Raw genomic sequence first — 20,774 nt, 5'->3', positions numbered from 1 at the left:
ATTCATTCCAGTACATAAGCTTCAAGCATGAGAATATCCTAGCATTTCTCTTTCTTTTTTATTTTGTAGGTGGAGAGAATCAGTCCATACTCTTCACGTAAGTGTGTCTCATTTTTCTTTTTATTCTATGTGAAGTTTCAGTGGAAAACAGACACCTATATTTCACTGAGAGTAAAACTTAAAATTTCCAACTTTGACTTTTTGATATTTTGATACAAAATGCATTCCAGGTAGGAAAAGATACTCTGCAAGTAATCATAGTACTTTAGTGAGTTCTGTCAATATAGTTTAAGAAAATCTGCCTCCATCATTTAAAGAGACTCCTTAAGTCTATATTGTACAAGCAAGTTTAGTTCCTTCTCAGGGAAGTGGCCTCCAGTCGTGAGTCATGCAAGTGATCAACTTCCAAGGTTTCTATGCCAGCTAGTTAAACAGAGAAGCTCTATTAATGTCCATTGAGTATGCCCATGAAACAGATAACTTGCTGCTTTGAGTAGCCATGGCACAGTACATAACATACAGTAATACATAATGTGCTTTTGGATAATACCAAAAGAGGGAAAAGAGGACCTCAGAATGCCTTATTGTAGGTTCATTTTGATGGAAAGAACACCAGGTGGGCAAATTAGTGTGAGCAGGTGGCTGAGACCCAAGGGGTCTCATGTTCAAGTCTGTGGTCTTCTTCTGCAATAATAATGATGATATGTTGTGTAATTGACCCTCTTTTGGTTTTGGTTTCTGGTATCTTAAAGGTGATCTTAGGTTTTAGAATTGTAGAGCTAAGTGACTATTTCAAATTCAAATCTATGCTGTTTGCAAATAGCCTGGACTGACTTCTGAATTTCATTACCTAAAGGCGAGCTGGAGTAAATGTATTTGGTTATCAAAAGGAAAAGGAGAAAACCAAAGCACAATTTTCTGGTGCAAAAACTGACAGGTCATTTTCTAAGAAAAGAGTTGGATATGATCAGAATGAGCTAACTTTCATTACATTGATCATCAGAACCAGTTAACTGTTTTTTCTCAATTTCAAATCACAGAGGAGAATCTGGTGCTGGGAAGACCTTCAACACCAAACTGACTATTCAGTATTTTGCCACCATGGCAGCCATAAGTGAGCCCAAGAAAAAGCTGGTGAGTGTTCATAATATGAATGGTGACACACAGAGACTCTTCCCTTTATGAGGAATAAGGAGGAGGAAAGAACCATAGAACAGTTAGCAAAACTGAAGTAGTTAATTCTCTCATTCAGTGACAAAATATCTGAAATTAAAGAAAGGAAGGGTTTATTCTGGCATACCTATTGAAGAGATATACAGTCCAGCATGATGCGGAAGCAATGGAGGCAGGAGGAGGAGGCTGGCTAGTCACTTTATGTCATTGTATCCACACTCAGAAACCAGGAAACCAACAGGAAATGGAGCCAAGCCAAGGCTACCAAACATTAAGGTCACCAGTGGTTCAGGTTGATCAGGAAAGAGCTACACTCTGAAGGATCCACAACCACTCTAAAGGGTGCTACCAGTTTGAGATTAAGTTTTAAAAAATGAGGCTATGGAGACATTTTATATTTACACCATCACAAAAATATTGAAATGTCTTGTTTTTCATTTTCTTTACTACCTGAGAGGATCATCAGAGCATTCTATATAAAGCCGAAAGAATGCATTTCATAATTTTAGATTTTCTTCCAAGAACATTTACTGGCCGAGTTTCATTTGGTTTGTCCCTCTAGTCAATATACCTTCAGGATCCAAACCTTGCACCAAGTCATCACAACCTTCAATGTCATCTTCTGATATTTCTAAATCTCTTTAGCTATAATGTTATGACTTCAACCATTCAACATTTTCTGTAAATACTACCTTCTCTGTTTTTTTAACCTTGGTGTCTTAGTTTCATTTCTTGCTTTTGTGATAAAATACTTCACTAAAGTCACTTGAGAAAGAAAAGATTTATTTGGCTAATAATTCTAAATTACAGTTATTTCAAGATGTCAGGCACTTGAAATAGCTAGTCACATGACCTTGTAGTTAAGAAAACAATGAATTAATATATATACATATATACATGCATACACACACATATATACATACATACATATATATATATATATATATGCTAGTGTTCTGCTCACTCCCACATTTTCATGCAGTCTATGATCCAGTTCATGAAATGGTGTGACTCACATGATGCTGGATTTTCTCACCTCAATAACTCAGCTTGGGAAAATCAAACTAATCTAGGTAATCACTCATTGATACTCCCTTTCCAGGTAGTTCTAAATGGTATTAGGTGAACAATTAACATCGGCCATCACACTTGGCAACTTTTAGTTCAGTTTTATCTGCAAGGTGAGAATTCATAATACTTTGGAAGTAATTCTTCCAAGTAAAGTAAAATTAGGTAGTGTTAAGTGGTACTCAGAGCTGTTTGTAACCATGAGAAGCTGTCACACCTCTCATCAGTCTGTGTCACTTTGTATTTTTAATTCAATGCTGGCTATCATCAGCTGCTTCTGCTGTAACACATAAGAAGTATACAAAAACATAGACTAACTTTGAAGATCTATCCTCATCTGTTTTATAATTTAAACTATAAAATGGTTCCTTTCCTATTGCCTCATTCCTGAATTGGTTGGTATCTGTAAGCATCCTTGAACTCTCCGTTTTCCTACGTAAAACTTTGTTTCAGTGTACATTTTAGTTTCGTTGTTGTTTGATATAGATTGGTTGGTTTTATCTTGACATTGAATCTTATGATATTAAATCATATAACATAACATATACAACAGGTCTATGGAAATCCTTGCTTATATAACCTTTTATAATTTTTGTAAGACAATAAATGCATATTATTCAGAGTGAAATAGTAGGTATACATTACATATTCTTAAACACTACGTACTGTATAATTTATCTTATGAAACAGGTCTTTGAGGATGAATTTCAAAAACAATACATCTGAATTGATGTGGAAGTAGCTGATTTTTCAAGATCATTCTGTGTAGACAGCCCATATTCTTGAATATGAAAAAGTTAAGTTCGAGATCATAGTCACTTCTTGGTGTAACCCCTAGATTGCCTAAAAATAGCATAAGGAAAATATAGATTAATAATGGCAAGAAATTCATGTATTATCCTAAGACAAGTTTCTAGTTCTTTTTTTGCTTGCTAATAAATGTTTTCTTTATTCATTTGGACTCAAACAAAGACATTATAAACTAATGACTACCTAAACATTTTCTTAGGAGAAAATATGTGAAAGTACTATCTTTCATCCTTCCATTTTTTTTTTCTGATTCTCAATTCCCAAAGTAGTGTTTTATCACATTTGGAAAGTGTAAGTCACTAGTTTTTTTTTGTGGCAGCTATGAGGCGAGATCTGCACTTGGAGAGCTTGTTTCAGTGTAGAATCCTGGTAAACTTTAATCAGCTTTGCTCCTCTTCCATGCTTTTTAGGGGATTTCAGAAGATCAAGTTGCACAAATGAATCCTGTCTTAGAAGCATTTGGAAATGCCAAAACTCTGAGAAACGACAACTCTTCTCGTTTTGTAAGTAGCATGAAAACATCTCAGAACCTATCATATTTAGGCTATCATAAAATTCATGTCTGAGCAAAATGGTAACAGAATTCTAGAACAAGATTTTAAACTAAATTTCGTCATATTATTACATTTCTCAAAAAAGTTTTACCAGGTATGACTGAGACAATTAAACCTTCTTATGTCTTTGTGTCTCTATTTGAAAGAATGTATTCAGGAGGGATGTAGTTATCTTTTTTTTTTTTTTTGGTTTTACGAGACAGGGTTTCTCTGTATTGTTTTGGAGGCTGTCGGTCCAGCCTGGCCTCGAACTCACAGAGATCCGCCTGCCTCTGCCTCCCGAGTGTTGGGATTAAAGGCGTGCGCCACCAACGCCCGGCGGGATGTAGTTATCTTAACACACATTTCTTTACATGCATTGTAGGGAAGCAAACATAACAGATATAATAATGCTTTATATATTATTATGTTTTGGAGATTTGAAATTGTGTCTCCTTAAGTTCCTCTGTACTGAAGTCAGTTTAGTAGCCATTTCCTAATTCTCTTAATTATTCTTTCTGCTCTTGCTTATGAATTCCCTTTCCTGCATATCTAACAGGGATTTTATAATATTGAACAGGGTGCTTCAATGTAGCTTTTTGATAACTAGAAATCACATGATGGAGGAAAATACTTGGATTTAAATGTCAAGTTTTATAAATCCATTTTGTGCCAAGAATGAGTGTCAGGCAGCCACCGAACAAGTTGAGGAAACCTGAAGAAAGCTTCGTGTTTGAATATCTGAGCATAACTAAGTAATTGACTCGGGCTAAATGCCTAGTTTCTGACCAAAGACTAGTGATGCAACATTCCTATTTATATTGATTTGCATATACTTGTACATTTCATTGCTATTTCATTAAAATACTGTTGCAAGTTTTACATGTTTTATGAAATACGAAAGGCCAGAATGTAGAATAGAGAAGAAAAGAGAAAAATGTAAAGAAAAGAGTAAAATCTGTGGATATAGCTAAATGGTGAGTACTTGTCTGGCATGTGTGAGATCCTAGGATGAATCCCTAAGGGAGAGAGAGAGAGACAGAGATATACAGAGAAAGACATACTCAGAGAGACAGAGAGATTGAGAGGGAGAATAAGAAATAATATCAAACAAAATGAAAGAAAGAGAAGGGGAGGGGAGGAAATTAAAGAAAGAACAAGAAACAGATGAAAAAGAAGGAAAACAAGGATAAAATTGTAAGGGTAGACAGGACAAAGCAGAGAAAAATAAAAGATTTTGAAAAACTAAAGGAAAAATAAGGGCATCCAATAAAAATGAAGAAATCCAGATAGGTTTTCAAAATTAGTCGTAGGTATGCATGCATCCATATTGGTTTTCCACATATATGTGTGCCTATAGGAATGATGTTTTGCTGCAGTGTTTCCTTACATTCTCATTCCATAAACTGTGGCTGCCACTGTATCTGGCATTCTGATGTAGATACTGGCAGCACTGGGCAGCCTTTATTCCTTGCTGAATTCTCCTTTCAGGTTTTAATTAAGAAAGAAGAAAGTGGAAAATCAAGGTGTATTTTGAGACATAAGCCAGACATAAACCCCTTAGTCTACTGAGCACACATGAAACAAACCCCAAGCCTTTTGTCTATCTCTCAGTCTTGGTTTATGTTCCCTTTTGTCTTACTTCCTAAACTATAGAAAAAGGGACTTTTCTTTTGATTTCAAAATACTTCAAATGTGCCTTTATTGGAGCTTTTGAGTAGCCATGTACCTTCTAGAACATTTTGTAATTATCAGGACTGTGTTTATTTTTCTTATAAGTTGTCTAATTCCTCAGGAGTTTTCTTAGATCAGTCAATGAATACTGAATGAGTGAGTGAATATGCTGAGAAGATTCTACATTATTCCTTTTAAATTAAGAGCACTGAGGTTCACATAGTTTCTCCAGTGCACATGTAAACACATAGGCAGAAATCGACTGTGGGACTGGATACAGGACTCCTGTAGTTTTACTAATCAGTGTAGCTCCCTCAAGACCAGTGGTTCTCAACCTTCCTAATGCTGTGACCCTTTAATACAGTTCCTCATGTTGTGGTGACCCTCCCAACTATAAAATTATTTTCACTGCTATTTCATAACTGTAACTTTTTCTACTATAATGAATCATAATGTAAATATCCAATATACAGGATATCTGATATGTGTCCTCTGTAAAAAGTTTATTCAACCCCCAAAGGATTGTGACTCACAGATTGAGAATGCCTGCTCTAGACATTATCTTATCCTCATCTCAACATTATCTCACAGTTTATTTTTCAATCTTTGGAGTTATAGTCACTTTGAGAATGGTGTACACAATGAAGTCATTACACCTGTTCAGCAAGTTTGGCTGGGATACTGTGTTCTGTTTCCTTCCAGGTAAAACTCATCAGGATGCATTTTGATGCAAGAGGCACACTGTCATCTGCAGATATCCAGATCTGTAAGTAGCCATTGCACTATCCGCTTGCTTTTCTTCTAACTGGGATTGACATGTGGAGTGAGCTATTTACAATTAAATTAATACAAAATAAATTTTTTAAAAGAATGTTGATGCATGGATCTTTATTTGTTTTCAACCATCCTAGATTTTCTAGAAAAATCTCGGGTGGTTTATCAGCAACCTGGAGAGAGGAACTACCATATCTTTTATCAGATTCTGTCTGGAAAACAAGAATTTCAGGGTAAGTGTTAGACTGGAGCCCACATTTACTCTAGAAAAATACAAACAGATTCCGAGGGACGGAGAGTACTGTTTTAGTATGTCTCTTAGTAGTTAGACCACAGTTTATTCATCCTACAGTAGGAAATTTGGGCACTTATACAACTAATAGGGTAGAATAATTTTTTAAAATTTGGTAGTGAATAAAATGCCTTGGCAAGGTTAAACATGTGATTGTATGTGGGTGCACGTGCACACACATGTGAGTGCATGCATATGCATGCTTGTGTGAGAGAGGGAGGAGAGAGAGAGAGAAAGAGAGAAAGAGAGAGGGGGGGGGAGAGAATTTAAGGCCTTTGTGTTTAAAGCTATTTTTGTGTCATAGGTAAGAGGACAGAGGAGACCAATAGGAATTTTATTTTTTTAAAAAAGTATGAAGGTACATGACTCTGAATATGAAAAACAGGTAGAAAAATCAGATAAAATCAAGAATCAAGGGTGTTTCCTAAAGCAAGAACCATGTATACAATGTCAAGAGAGGGCAGATAAAGAGCAAGAGTAGAGTACAAGCTGACTGGATTAGAAGATCTTTTTTTTTTTTTGGTTTTTCGAGACAGGGTTTCTCTGTATTGTTTTGGAGGCTATCGGTCCAGCCCAGCCTCGAACTCACAGAGTTCCACCTGCCTCTGCCTCCCGAGTGCTGGGATTAAAGGCGTGCGCCACCACCGCCCGGCTAGAAGATCTTCTTAGAGGAACACGGCAAAGTTATTGTGGTAGTTTCTACACGTAAGGAATTTCTTTGTCATCGAGGGATTTATATATATGTGTGTGTGTGTGTGTGTGTGTGTGTGTGTGTGTGTGTGTGTGCATAGTGCTTTCATTTTCCTTTAATTCCAAGATTTTTAAAGTTTCTTTATTGACATTTTGATTGACCCATATAGCCTCAATAGTTCAATAGTATTTTCTTTAATTTCCACCAGTTTGTGAATTTTCTGGAGTTTCTTTTGGTTTTGATTGAAAACTTTATTCCATTGTGCTCATTAGAGTATATAGATTTAATTAATTTTCCTAAATTTGTTAAAATTTTAACTTGTGTTCCATTATGTTTCCATTTTAGAGAAACTCTGATGGACTGCTAGGAAATAAATTATATTTGGCAGTGATAGGACAGGATATTCTGTAAATATCTGTTAGTTTTATTTGCTTCATGTCATTTCACTCTCTATTGGTAAAAGTTGGGTACTAAATGTATTATTACTGTGTTAGGGTTAGTTTGTCATTTAATGCCTACTAGTATGGGTTCTTTTTCTTTATTAAGTTGAGCTTACTTAAGTTTGTTGTATCTGGGCTTAGAATTATGATATCTTCTTGGTGGATTGTTCCTTTGGTCAGAACTAAGTGACATTCATTATCATTTTTTACTTTGATTTGGTTGAAGTCTATTTTGTAAGATATGGTTTCTTGGTCTCATTTGCTTAGAATTCTCATCCTTTCATTCTAAAGTAGTCTTTTCTTTTGAAGATGGGGTTTGTTTCCTGGAGATAGCAAAGGGATCCATCCCGTTTTTTTTCTTTTCAATCTGGTTGCTATCTTCTGTCTTTTGATTGTGTAATTGAGGCCATTAATAGTCAGAGTTAATAGTGAAATATGTGCTTTAATTGCTATCGTTTTGTTGATTTTGTAGTGTTTGTTGCCTTTTTCATGCTTAGTTAAACTAAGTCATAGTTTGCAAAAATGCTATCTTGGCATCATAGTCTCTTGAGTGTGCTTATCATTTTCCTAAGTCTGAAATATTCTTTTTTTTTCTCTGTGGAGCTGATTTTGTGGTCAGAAACTTCTTTACCCTGTTTTTTTTTCATGGAAATTTTCTTTCATCTTTAATTAAGATGGGTAGTTTTGGTGGCTGTAGTAGTTATCTTGTAAAAGGCCAGGCTTATAACAAAAGTGACTTTAAAAGAAAATCATGGACTTACAGTTAACTGAATGTTTGAAGTACACAGTAGATATTGGTATATATATATGTACCTATGTATGTTTGTATGTATATTTAAAGAGCCATTACCACAAGCACCACATACATCCTTTGAAAACTATCCCTCATGGTCTTTTATAATTTTTCTTTCCTTTCCACTTCCATTGTTGGAACCCTTCTACTGACATCCATATGTTAACATGATAATTAGGCTGCATTTTCTATAATTTATTAATATAATATCATCATACATTACATATTCTTTTGGTCTGGATGAATTCAGCCAGCATGGTCATTTTGAGATTCTTTAATGTTTCAATTTATTTCTTTATTTGATGAATAATAACTTATTCTATGAATAAGCAGCAGTTTTATTAATACATCCAGCATACTTCCAAATGGAGTTAGTATGAGCATTCCTATAAGCCAATTCCTTTGTCTCTGAGATTTGTATTTCCATAATGCAGATCTTCACTTCAATGGGTAATAAACAGAGAAAGATAAGCAAGATTTAAAAAAAATAAAAATAAAAATTTTCACTGAGACCAAGTGTGAGGCAGCATTCTGCCAAGTTAGTTGATCTGTTGACAGCTGTCTTAGCTTTGTCTTGCATTATGTTTACTGATAAAATAAAACATGTCAAGACTCATAAACCCAGCAGCAGTACAGTGGTTACATTGTGTTGATTTATGGATCCCTTGAATGAAGGACTCAGCCTCCTGAGAGTGAGGATGTGAAGTGACAGGACCACGTTACTAATGTTCCCTGGGTGCTGACCCCAGAGAATTGGCTGTTTCCTAGCCATGAAACTCAGGTATGTTATACTTATAATTTTACAGAGCATTTTTACCCTCTGGCTCTCTGTCATGAATCTAGGCCAAGTGCATGTTATCAAAATTTTGCCAACACACATTATCTACAATCCCCTACCAACTACCACCACTTTGTTCTGCTTCAATTGAATCTGCGCTTGGATTTGGCCAAACTGGTGTTCTCTTGGGAGGCCTTGACATATGACAGACAAGTTAACAGAAAAATATTGATTACAGAGGTTTGAGTCTAGAATATAGAGTTGATTATGGCATGTTTATGACTATCCCATAAACTGTAAGAGTAACCTGAATTTTGGCCAATTGCTCCCTCAGGTGTTGTGCTTTCTCTAAGCTATTTGACCAAAAATTTTCCATTACAGACATGCTCCTGGTGTCCACAAATCCCTCCGACTTCCACATTTGCTCCTGTGGAGTGGTTGCTATGGAGAGCGTGGATGATGCAGAAGAATTTCTGGCCACAGAAGTAAGGCTTGGTGGTTATAGAAGTTAAGTCTCGTGAAGGCAATGAGCCATGAAAACTAACATCATCACAGCTCCTTTTGAGGTCTGGAGACCTGGCCTTGCTCCCTTTGATGGGGGAGACTGCTTTTCCCCAAAATTTGCTAGCAGTAGAAGCACATATTTTCAATAGAGGGATATTATAGCTATAGAAAAGTAGACAGAATTTTCAACTTCATAGCAAACTCCTTTAGCTGGTGTATATCTCTAAATTCTTCATTCTGTTTTCTATCTATATGGTGTTGTTTTGGTATTGTTGTTTATTTATAATTATGCTGCAAGAACACGTGGTCCACAGAGTTTGATTTTTCTTTTTGGTTTTTTGAGACAGTGCTTCTCTGTGTAGCTTTATACACCAGGCTGACCTCGAACTCACAGAGATCCACTTGCCTCTGCCTGACGAGTGCTGGGATTAAAGGTGTGTGCTGCCACTGCCAGTTTGATTTTTCAATTTCATTTTATGAGTATTTTAGGTGAATACTCAAAAAATTTTAGTCAGGCATTTGTCCTATTGCTTATTGAACCATTCTCCTCTTGTTAAATTCCAAGATTTTTGTCTCCTTTTACCCTGTGAATGTCTTAGAAGGTTAATACTCTTTTTTGTGTGTATTATATTCACTCAAGCTTGCATTGCTATAAGTGAAGTTATTGAAAAAGAATATAAACTGCTCAACCCTTGTCTTTGTAAGCATTCTAAATTAGTTATAATGACTGAATTCTTCTGGGACTACATACAGTGTCTTCCTAGGATGCAGCCATATATAGTGACATTGTTACAGTGTTAGAAAACACTTAGAGACTACTTGAGCTCCATCCAGTTGTAATTAGCTGAATTTTATTTAAGTTGCAGCTGTTCTCAGTTCTCATGATTGTATTTGGGACTGAGGCACAGCTTGAAGAGGAGGAAGACTTTTAAAGGCAAAGGTCACAATTACTTCATTTCTTAAGAACTTGCAGATATGTGAGGAACTGCCACCCCCCACCCCCCACCTGTGCACAGAGATAATCAAGTTTACATAAGCCAGAGCAAGTGCTTAATCATTTCACAACAGTTATACAATTCTGGAGTGGGGGCAAGGACTCAGGGTTGTCAAATTAATCATTTTAGGAAATGAGGTCAGAGACAAAAGTTATTGAAATGGGTGCTTAGCACAAAATGGAGTTTTCCCTAGCAACACGATGTTCTTCTTCTTCTTTTTTTAAGATTTGCTTATTATGTATACAGTTTTCTGTCTGCATGTCCGAAGAGGGTGCCAGATCTCATTACAGATGGTTGTGAGCCACCATGTGGTTTCTGAGAATTTAACACAATAACTCTGGAAGAAGAACCAGTGCTCTTAACCTCTGAGCCATCTCTCCAGCCCCTGTGTTCTTCCCTTAACACCCCCTTTCACCTATTTTTAAAATGAGGAGGTCTGGAGAAAAACCAGTGCAACATGTGGGCCATGCCACCAAGCAGATTCAGTGATAACTTCCATAGCTATGCAAGACAAGATGACAAACCTCCTGTAGCCAGTTAGTGGATTTGTTGTTGGCAGGGAAAAGAAAGGAACAGGTACCAAAGAAAACTTCTTAAGCCGCTAGGCACTAAGCAACTCAAGCCACCACTCTAATTCCCTTCTACAGGACTGAACAGACTGCTGGTGGCCAAGCGTCCACAAGGCCTATCTGTGTTTCTGTGAATCCAGTAGTCACTCTAGGCCTACACTACTCTGTCTCTTATTGTTACAGTCCACAGCCTGGTATGACATGTGATACAGAGCAGGGTGAGTGAGGAGCCTACTGGAGCCATCAGGAAAAAGAAGACACAGCTAGCCACATGTTTCTCTTCTTACAGAAAGCCATAGACATCTTGGGATTTCTTCCCGATGAGAAGTTTGGGTGTTATAAGATCATTGGAGCCATCATGCACATTGGGAACCTGAAATTTAGACAGAACCACAGAGAAAAGCAACTGGAGGCTGATGGTACAGAAAGTAAGTCTTATTTTACAAAGACATAGTTTATAATTCCCTTTAAATCACTGTTCCCAAGCCCACCTTCTTTTCCTTTCATGTACTTTATGCCTCAAGGTTTTTTTTTTTTTTGGTTTTTTTTTTTTTTTGGTTTTTATGAGACAGGGTTTCTCTGTATTGTTTTGGAGGCTGTCGGTTCAGCCTGGCCTGGAATTTACAGAGATCCGCCTGCCTCTGCCTCCTGAGTGCTGGGATTAAAGGCGTGTGCCACCACCGCCCAGCTTTTTTGTTTGATTGTTTGTTTGTTTATTTTGGTGGAATTTTTAAATTAAATCTAATCATTGCAATAGCTATGCTATATTTTTTCGTTTTGTTTTTGTTTTTTAAGACAGGGTTTCTCTGTGGCTTTGGAGCCTGTCCCAGAACTGGCCCTGTAGACCAGGCTGGACTCGAACACACAAAGATCCTCCTGCCTTTGCCTCCCAGATGGCTATATTTTTTATAATTGTGATTTTCCACTTTAATAGAGAGATTACTGATTGTAATAATGTCTGGGGTATTTTATAATCAATTAAAAACATAGTTCTCACAGAATTTTTATTTAATCTTTCGAATTTTCATACATTTATATGTTTTGATCTCCATCCAAGTCCATTGAGACTCAACAATCCATTTCCTTCTTTTTTATTCTTCTTATTATTAAAATGCCCCAAGTCCACTTACTACTGACTTGGATCCACATCCACAAAGAAAAGTGAGTCTCTCTTCCCAGCCCTCGGGAGTTCGAGGCCAGGCTGGATCGACAGCCTCCAAAACAATACAGAGAAACCCTGTCTCATAAAACCAAACAAACAAACAAAAAAAAACCAAAAAAAATCCATGTAAAAGAGAAACTATATCCATTTAATTATTTCAATGGAGAATAGTTTTAATTTTATTTTTTAATTGTGATAATATTTATATAACAAAATTGGTCACTTTAGCTATAAGTATACTTCTCTCTGAAATTAAGTACATTCACATTGTTATTGTCTGTCTCTAGAATATTTTTATTATTGAAAACTGAATCACGTTAAGCTTTTCTTCCTTTATCCTTAGCCCCTGAAAACCATAGTTGTATTTTCTGGTTCCATGAATTTGACTCGTCTAGGTACTTCATGTAAATGAAACCACCCAATATTTATATTTTTGTATATATTTTATTTCACTAAGCACCACATCATCAGGTTGACCTGTATTATCAGAATTTCATTCCTTTTAAAATTCAGTTGTATGTATTTATATTGTCTTGTTTATCCAGTCACCAGTTGATGTACATCCAGGTTGCTTTCACTATCTGGTGTCAATTTCTTTTTGTTTCCTTTTTTAATGTAAATTACAATCAAGCTTCTGTTTCAATCCCAGTTCCCCTCCCTTCCCTCCTCCCCTGTCCCCAACCAACACCTTATCTGCTTTCTGCTCCCCAGGGAGGGTGAGACCTTCCATGGGGGGTCTTCAAAGTTTGTCATATCATTTGGAGAAGAAATCTAGGCCCTCCCCCATGTGTCTAGACTGGGGGAGTATCCCTCTATGTGGAATGGGCTCCCAAAGTCTATTTGTATACTAGGGATAAATACTGATCCACTGCCAGAGGCCCCATAGATTGGAAAAGGGTCTCAATTTCAGTCTCGGCATTTAATGTGTATCTATCTATAAGTGGAATTATGGACTAAATGGTAATTCTATACTGTAATTTTGAGGAACAGTCAAATGGTTTCCACGGTGTCTGCACCATTTCACAGTGCCACAAACAGTACACAAAAGTTCTGATTCAAATCTATGCCAGAACTTATCTTGCTTTTGTTTTTATAGTACCTAATCTCTGATGGACATATAGCCTTGTCACATTACAGTTTTGATTTTCTTTTTCTTACTGATTAATGATGGTGAACATCATTTTGTATGAGTATTTGAAATTTACATATCTTTTTCTTAGAAGTTTCTGTCAAGAATTTTTTCTCATTCTGTGACTGGTTTGGGTGTCCTTTTATGTTTAACCCAGTACCAGGGATATTTTTATTCTTGAGCATACATGTGAACAAGATATCATCCTGACTCTGAGAGATGTAGGTCAAGAAAATATGTATCAACTGGTAATTCAGTGACAATAAAACATAATGAAAGAATAATGTATATGAGAATATGAATGGGTTTGGTATAAATATATTGATCAGGTGGTCCCTTCAGAAATGACAGCTTTTGAACACAGGTATGGATGAAACAGGGAAAGTGAAATGAAGATGTATAATCTTCATATATTGTAGCTCATATGCTTTTATGTCAGGTTCTGCTTTGTTGCTTTTTCCATGTTTTGAGACAAAGGGGTTGCTATTGTTAAGGTTGCTCTGTTATTAGTCTCTGAGGTTGGGCTTTTACACTTAACTCTGGTTAAATTTTAACTCGTGGCTCAAATGTCCTCCTGGTTGAGCCTTCCAAGAAATTGCGACTGTTCCATAGATCCTAGTAATTTTAAGCATCTTTATTTATCAGCATAGATTAAATAATAAGATTCTAAGTTTTATTATGACATTTTCATAATAAAGAGTTGTTTGTAATTATAGAAGCCAGTCATATTTACTAATAAATCAGAAAATGGTGATATTAGAAATAAGAGGTCCCATCCACTCTTTTCTGGAAATGCATTTTTAAGTTCTTGCCAAGTGTCTTCATCTTCCCTACCTGTACCTGCTTTAGGACTGCAAAAACACTTCCTATATCAAGATAAGCTTTGTTCATGTTTTCTCCATTGCTAAGAACTATCCCTGTCTAGTTATATTCATAGACAGGGTTAATTTAAGTTCTCAATATGTCATCTTACTTTAAACATTAAAAACAAAGTAACATCCCTTATGCTAGTGTTACTTCTTAACCATTTCAGAGAGAACTGAGTATCCAAAGATGCACCTTGGATTTATCCCCAAAATTTACACTATACATCACATGTATAGTCTACTCTTTGAGTGGGGAGGAAGAGTAGAGAGCAAAAAAGGAAAATTACAGCAGTAACACACGCTGAACTATAAATTATTTCACTTGTATTAAAATTTCAAACCAAAATTACAAGTATGCTTCTATGAATAAGTGTTCATCTGATCTCCATAAAATTCTGTAAATATAGTATTATTTGTAAAAAAAATATATTTCATCATTTTCCATGGTAGGTTCATGAAGTTCTTACAACTCCCCATCATCTTCAAGTTCTTGTGAATGAAACTCTGTCACAGACTAAGTAAATCTTCATTTCTTTTTCATTTTATTTCCAGTATATAAGCATATCATAACATATTTTTAATCAGTTGATTGACATTTTTCTACATTTGATTACTATAATAATATTACTAGAAATTCTGTGTATATTTTTGTAAAAATGTCTTTATTTCTCCCAGATTCATATGCAATAGTGAAATTACTGGGTCCTACAGTGACTCTGCTTAACTTCTAAGAAATTGTCAACATTGTTTTCTGTAATGGCCATGCCACATGTGAATTCCACACCTTCACCAATGCCTGTTACTACTTTCCTGTGAGAGCCATTCTAAGCGACCATTAAGTCGTGCTTCACTGTGGTTTCATTTGTATCTGCAAGAAGTAGATTCATCCAACCATTTATTTCAAAGCTGCACTCTAGTATTTTTACATTAATCTAAACACACAGCCCTTCTATACGCTAGGCAGTGTATTTGACTACAGTGAAATGATTTCCACGGTGTTTTCTACCCTCTTTTACTCTTTTCTTCCCTCCATTCGTGACATTCTTTCTTTCTTGTGTGATCAGATGCTGACAAAGCTGCTTCCCTCATGGGCATTAACTCTTCTGAGTTGGTAAAGGGCCTGATCTATCCTAGAATCAAAGTTGGTAATGAGTATGTTACCAGAAGTCAAAATATACAACAGGTAAGGTAATATTTGAGGGCATTGTAATTGTGTGATCATGTGATTATTTTATACATGTCATACTTACATATTTTCTACACCTGACAATGTTAATAATTTTCTGTGAAAACAGTAAAAAGAGCTACTGTGGTGGGTATTTAAATGTTCTCATGAAAGACATTACAGTAGTAAGGGACTATGTTGAATATTTTAACAATTCTCCTTAGGTAAAATTTCAATTGAGATCTACATCTTGGCTGTCCAGCTAAAAATCTTTCAGAACTGTAGAGGATTAAAGTGAATTTCCTTGGAGAATTGACATCCCTTTACATATTAGCTTCCTTAGTGTAATCAGCATGTGGTTTCATTAATGGGGAATAAGTTTCAGTATGTATGTTGAAGATAGGATTCAAAGGAACAAGAAATTGAGAGCAGACATGAAATACAGAAGGCTATGCTGATTTAGTTTGGCATAAATGGCAAATGTTTGGGATGGCTGACCTTCAGACTTTTCCTTATGGGCTGCTTGGTACTAACATAATTTAAGTATACTAGTACATTTCAGAATAATTATATCTGCTATATATATTAGTCATTGTGATACAGGTCATACTGCAGTAACATATATACACAAAAATCTCAGTGGTAACAAAACATTTGTTTTCTTAAACAAAATCCAGTAATTATTGTATAGTATTCTTGCATTGTGTACTTATGCTACCTGGGGCACACAGCATGTAACATTGTGGACAGGGAGATAAAATCATTTGTAAAAGGAAGTTCCCCTCCTCCACTTGGGACAGTGGTGCTAGAACTTTCATTTATATCCAATGATGATAATTTGTCATATTTTCCCTTTACAATGTGAAAAGTGATCAATATGGTTTTTCTAGAAAGAGAAAATGGTATAGGGAAGTTATAACCTTGTCTCTATCATTCATAACACACACACACACACACACACACACACACACACACACCTAGCACTAGGTGTTGGCTACACATGAGAGGTGGTAGGATCTGAATCATGACCCAAGACCATCTTTGAATGAATTTGAGGCTAGCCTAGGCTATTTGAAACTCTGTCTGGACTTCTTCCCCAAGAAAAAGAAACAATAAAAGCCCACTACATACAATTGATGGACTGGTTATGTGAAGGTCATAACAGGCTTGACCATCATGGATTTGTCTGCAGCCTCATTGAGAAAATTAGCACAATGGTACAGTTTACAAGGGACAAGGCAAATGTCTTACTACTTTAAACTACCAATTCCTTCTTTAAGCATAAGTCTAGTAGTGAAGGGGATGGTTTTGTAAATGTCTGTTTAACTTGTGCATCTGTGGATTTACCTCAGTAGTAGAACACTTGCCTAGCACAGATTTGTCAATTCCAATCCTTCCCTCTCTCTAATGCTTATCTCTTTGTAGTCTTACAATACTCAGAAATAGTGGACTAGAGATAGAGATATTGCAACAGGGAAGAGATTTTTCACTCAACTCCACATACAGCCATGGCAAATGGGAATTTATAGGCCAAGAACAGGAGTGAGTGATGACACATTTCTAAAACAAGACATTAAGAAAAAGGGACCATTGGTGAATTGGATTAATATGTTTCTTGCTAAGGACAGGTTAAGAATTTATACATTAAATGGGAAATGAGATACATTACCAGGTACTAAAGGCAGGAGAGTCTTCATAAAATGACATAAGAGGATTTTTTCTTGCATCTGGTCTGGGGGAATGGGAATAGCATTACTATACAGATTCAGTGCATCTGGAGCTCAACCTCAGTCCTGACATCTTTTAAAAGTTACAGATGATTCTGATACTGAAAGCAGGACTTTGGGCCACAACGTTCAGAACAAGGCTCTAGAGCATAGCGTCAAACAATATCCTGGGATATCAATAAGAACATGATTTCTTTCTTATACTTTTGATAAAGAGGCACTGTGCTAACTTTCTTCTACCCTGATTTCCTCATTTACAAAACCTTTTCTTGATTCTTTTCTTCTTGTTTTTCTCATCATATTCAGCATAATTTTAAAACCATAAAAGATTAATAAACACATACTGGTTTGACTTGAAGGTGTTTGCAGACAGACAATGCCCAGGATTAAAAACACATTGTTTTGAAAAATTTAAAAAGGAATATTTTAAAAATTTACTTTTATTGTTAATGTGTATGAGTCTGTATGTGGGTGTGAGCATGTATGAGACTAGAAGAGGACATTGGATCCTCGGTAGCTAGAGTGTCAAGAGGTTGTGAGCTGCCTGACCTGAGTGCTGGAGAGCAGCAAGTAATCTAAAAATACTGAGCTATCTCACCACATACTTACGAAGAAAAAATTTAAATATGATTCCTAGGTAACCTATGCCGTTGGTGCACTGTCTAAGTCAATATATGAAAGGATGTTTAAGTGGCTAGTGGCACGCATGAACCAGGTTCTGGATACCAAGCTGTCGAGCCACTTCTTCATTGCTCTTCTTGACATCACTGGTTTTGAAATACTTGATGTAAGTATACATGGGAAGAGTAAAATCAATGAGTATTTCAAGGAGATTTGAAAATTTGAGTTGTGAAATGTAACAGTGGGAAAACACGATCAAAGCATGCTAAGCTAATATTAATGAATGCGGAAGGGGGACTACCTGGCAGGGTCCCATTCCTAGACAATTAAGTACAAGCAACTAATGACTGCTTGGAGAAGGAGAATTAGTCTCTCTCAGGGATGAGTCTCTTATAGCTTGTCCAATTCAGAGTGGTCAGCCCTGAAACCATATATACACAAACAACAAAAATAGTCTCAGCAGTTTATATTTATACATTTGTGCATACATATACACACATATGTATATATGTAACAACAATAAAAGAAAAGGTTATCAACTGGAGAGTAGGAGGAAAGGGAGGGGAAAAGTTTATATAATTCTATTTCATCTTAAAAAAGGAAACAATGACAAACAGAATCATACCCTAAGGGCTACTTTGATTAGAAAAGAGCTACAATTAACACTAATTATTATCGAGGCTATATAGGGAAAACAATATATTTATTTATCAGAGAGAGAGAGAGAGAGTCGCACTGATCAGGAGTCAGAAGCGTGGCTGGCTTCCAGGAGAAAAAAGGGAGCTTCCTTCTTCTTTCACTTCCTTTTATATCTACCTGTGTCAGTTTACATGTCTCCGCCCTCATGGGTGGATAGCTTTCTGGGGTTCACTCCTACAAATTATTATTGCTAAATTAGTGTTAAGTATTTGATTTCTTAATCTGCATTTAAATAAGTGTAAATAGAGTCTTGTGATTTTTGAATCACAATTCCATTGAGTATTATTTTATTACACTAATCATTAGTTTGTAGCTATATCTGGAGGAATATACAGGAATTTAACTGAGCACTGTTACTGCTTGTGTACATTTGCTGTCGTGTGATTGTGATTATGATTACTCATTACTATGTATTATTGCAAGTAGACTTCTATCTTACTTTTAATTTTCTTCCTACCTATTCATAGTACAATAGTCTTGAGCAACTCTGCATCAATCTTACCAATGAAAAGTTGCAACAGTTCTTCAATCAGCACATGTTTATTCTGGAGCAAGAAGAATACAGGAAAGAAGGCCTTGAGTGGATATCCATTGACTATGGTCTGGATTTGCAAGCCTGCATAGATCTCATTGAGAAGGTATGGTTGTTTTAATAATTTTACTTTTTTATTCATTTTACATATCAACCACAGTGCCCCCTCTTCCCCCTCCCCCCATCTCTCCCTAATACACCCCCCATCCACTCTTCAGAAAGGGTAAATCCTCCCATGGGGAGTCAACAAAGCCTTGTACCTTAAGCCCTGCCACCCTATAGGCTGAGCAAGGCATCTCACTGTATGGAATGGGCTTCAAAAAGCCATCTGATGTACTAGGGATAGATCCTGGTCGCACTGCCAGGGTTCCCACAAACAGACCAGGCTACAACTGTTGCCCACAGGCAGAGGACCAGGCTCCTAGCTGTTGGTCTAGAGATCATGAGCTCCCACAAGTTCCGGTGAACTGTCTCTATGTGTTTTCCCATCATGATATTGACTCCCTCCTTGCTTATGTAACTCCTTCTCCCTATCTTTGACTGGACTTCTGTAGCTCTGCCTGGTGCTTGGATGTAGATCTCTGCATCTGCTTTTATCTGTTACTGGATGGAGGTTATATGATGACAGTGATAGTAGGGAGGGTAACTAAACTGGCATCCTTGTCCGTTTTTGCTTATAAACTATCACAGCTTACCATGCTGATTCATCTTAGGAAGTTGCCTTTGTCAGCAGATTTAAATTGAATCTGGAAGGCTCCGTCCATCTTCTCTTGATAGTGTTTCTGTGCAGGATCTGTGGTATCCCAGTTAAACTCTCCTTTCAGCTGCCCTACTCCATCATGTGCAATAAAGTCAGTCTATTTGCAGCATTTGCATGGTCTCCTTGTTAGAATGCAAGGATGCTTGCTTGTTGAAAATCAAATGGCCAAGCTCTGTCTTTCTCATGGGAAAGTGAGCTAAAAATGTGACTTCTACAGCACTTGTCTCATTAACAATGAGCATAACCTCAACTGAATATACCAGGCTTTGTTGACTCCCCATGGGAGGCCCAACCCTTTCTGAGGAGTGGATGGGGGGGGGGTTGGGAGGAGATGGTAGGAGGGGAAGGAGAGGGGAGGGGAATGTGGTTGGCTTGTAAAATGCATTATATATATGTATCACTCAAAGCCCCCCCAAAACAGACAAACAAATAAACAAAAAATAATAAACATAGCCATACCAGGGGAAGCTTAAGAAAATTTGGGAAATTAGCATGGAGAGAAACAATTGGTCTAGGGCTGGTACCAAGCAGAATATTGTATGTTCATTTAATTCAACTGGTACTACTTATTTTAAATAATTTGTGATAGCGTTTTATTTCTTATTAACACTTTAGCTGAAGTATACAGTTTCTGAATTTAATGAGTCCCCCTACTCTGTTCTGTGTACTGGAATGGATTAATGGGGTTTGATAGAAGGGCTCGTGCTTTCTTTTCTGCTGCTTTTTCTACAAGAACAAGTGTTGTTGAATAGCAATAACTCTAAGACTTTTCTTGGTTTTATTAGGAATTGAAGTATATTTGGTGACAAGTCTAAGCAGGCCAAAGCCTTTGCTTTTTTGAAAGTTCTTTACATGCTCTAACATTTGATTACCCCCAGCCCTGTCAGGAAGGGTGTAGGGTAACTGACCTTTCACTGTTTTATGCTAGTTTTTTTAAATTTTAGATAAAAGGCCTATTTTTCTTAAAAGGAACAAATATCACATTGATTTTATTTTGGTCAGTGAACATCCCAATGGGG

At 36.5% G+C, this 20,774-nt stretch overlaps 1 protein-coding gene across 1 annotated transcript in view; it reads left to right on the top strand.

The window, feature by feature from the left end:
• The window catches only part of Myh15 (myosin heavy chain 15), a 127,072-nt gene that overhangs the window by 9,502 nt on the left and 96,796 nt on the right, over window positions 1-20,774 (top strand). The window contains exons 5-14 of the mRNA XM_005074780.4: window positions 70-97; window positions 1,041-1,134; window positions 3,462-3,554; window positions 5,961-6,024; window positions 6,170-6,265; window positions 9,408-9,511; window positions 11,384-11,522; window positions 15,316-15,434; window positions 17,781-17,930; window positions 18,931-19,101. Of these exons, the coding sequence (XP_005074837.1) occupies window positions 70-97; window positions 1,041-1,134; window positions 3,462-3,554; window positions 5,961-6,024; window positions 6,170-6,265; window positions 9,408-9,511; window positions 11,384-11,522; window positions 15,316-15,434; window positions 17,781-17,930; window positions 18,931-19,101 (1,058 nt within the window). The remainder of the gene's footprint in view (window positions 1-69; window positions 98-1,040; window positions 1,135-3,461; window positions 3,555-5,960; window positions 6,025-6,169; window positions 6,266-9,407; window positions 9,512-11,383; window positions 11,523-15,315; window positions 15,435-17,780; window positions 17,931-18,930; window positions 19,102-20,774) is intronic.

This window comes from Mesocricetus auratus, unplaced genomic scaffold, assembly GCF_017639785.1.
Source record: "Mesocricetus auratus isolate SY011 unplaced genomic scaffold, BCM_Maur_2.0 Super-Scaffold_100008, whole genome shotgun sequence".
Lineage (NCBI taxonomy): Eukaryota > Metazoa > Chordata > Mammalia > Rodentia > Cricetidae > Mesocricetus > Mesocricetus auratus.
Note: the sequence above shows the minus strand (reverse complement) of the source record. Positions and strands in the feature narration are given on the sequence as shown.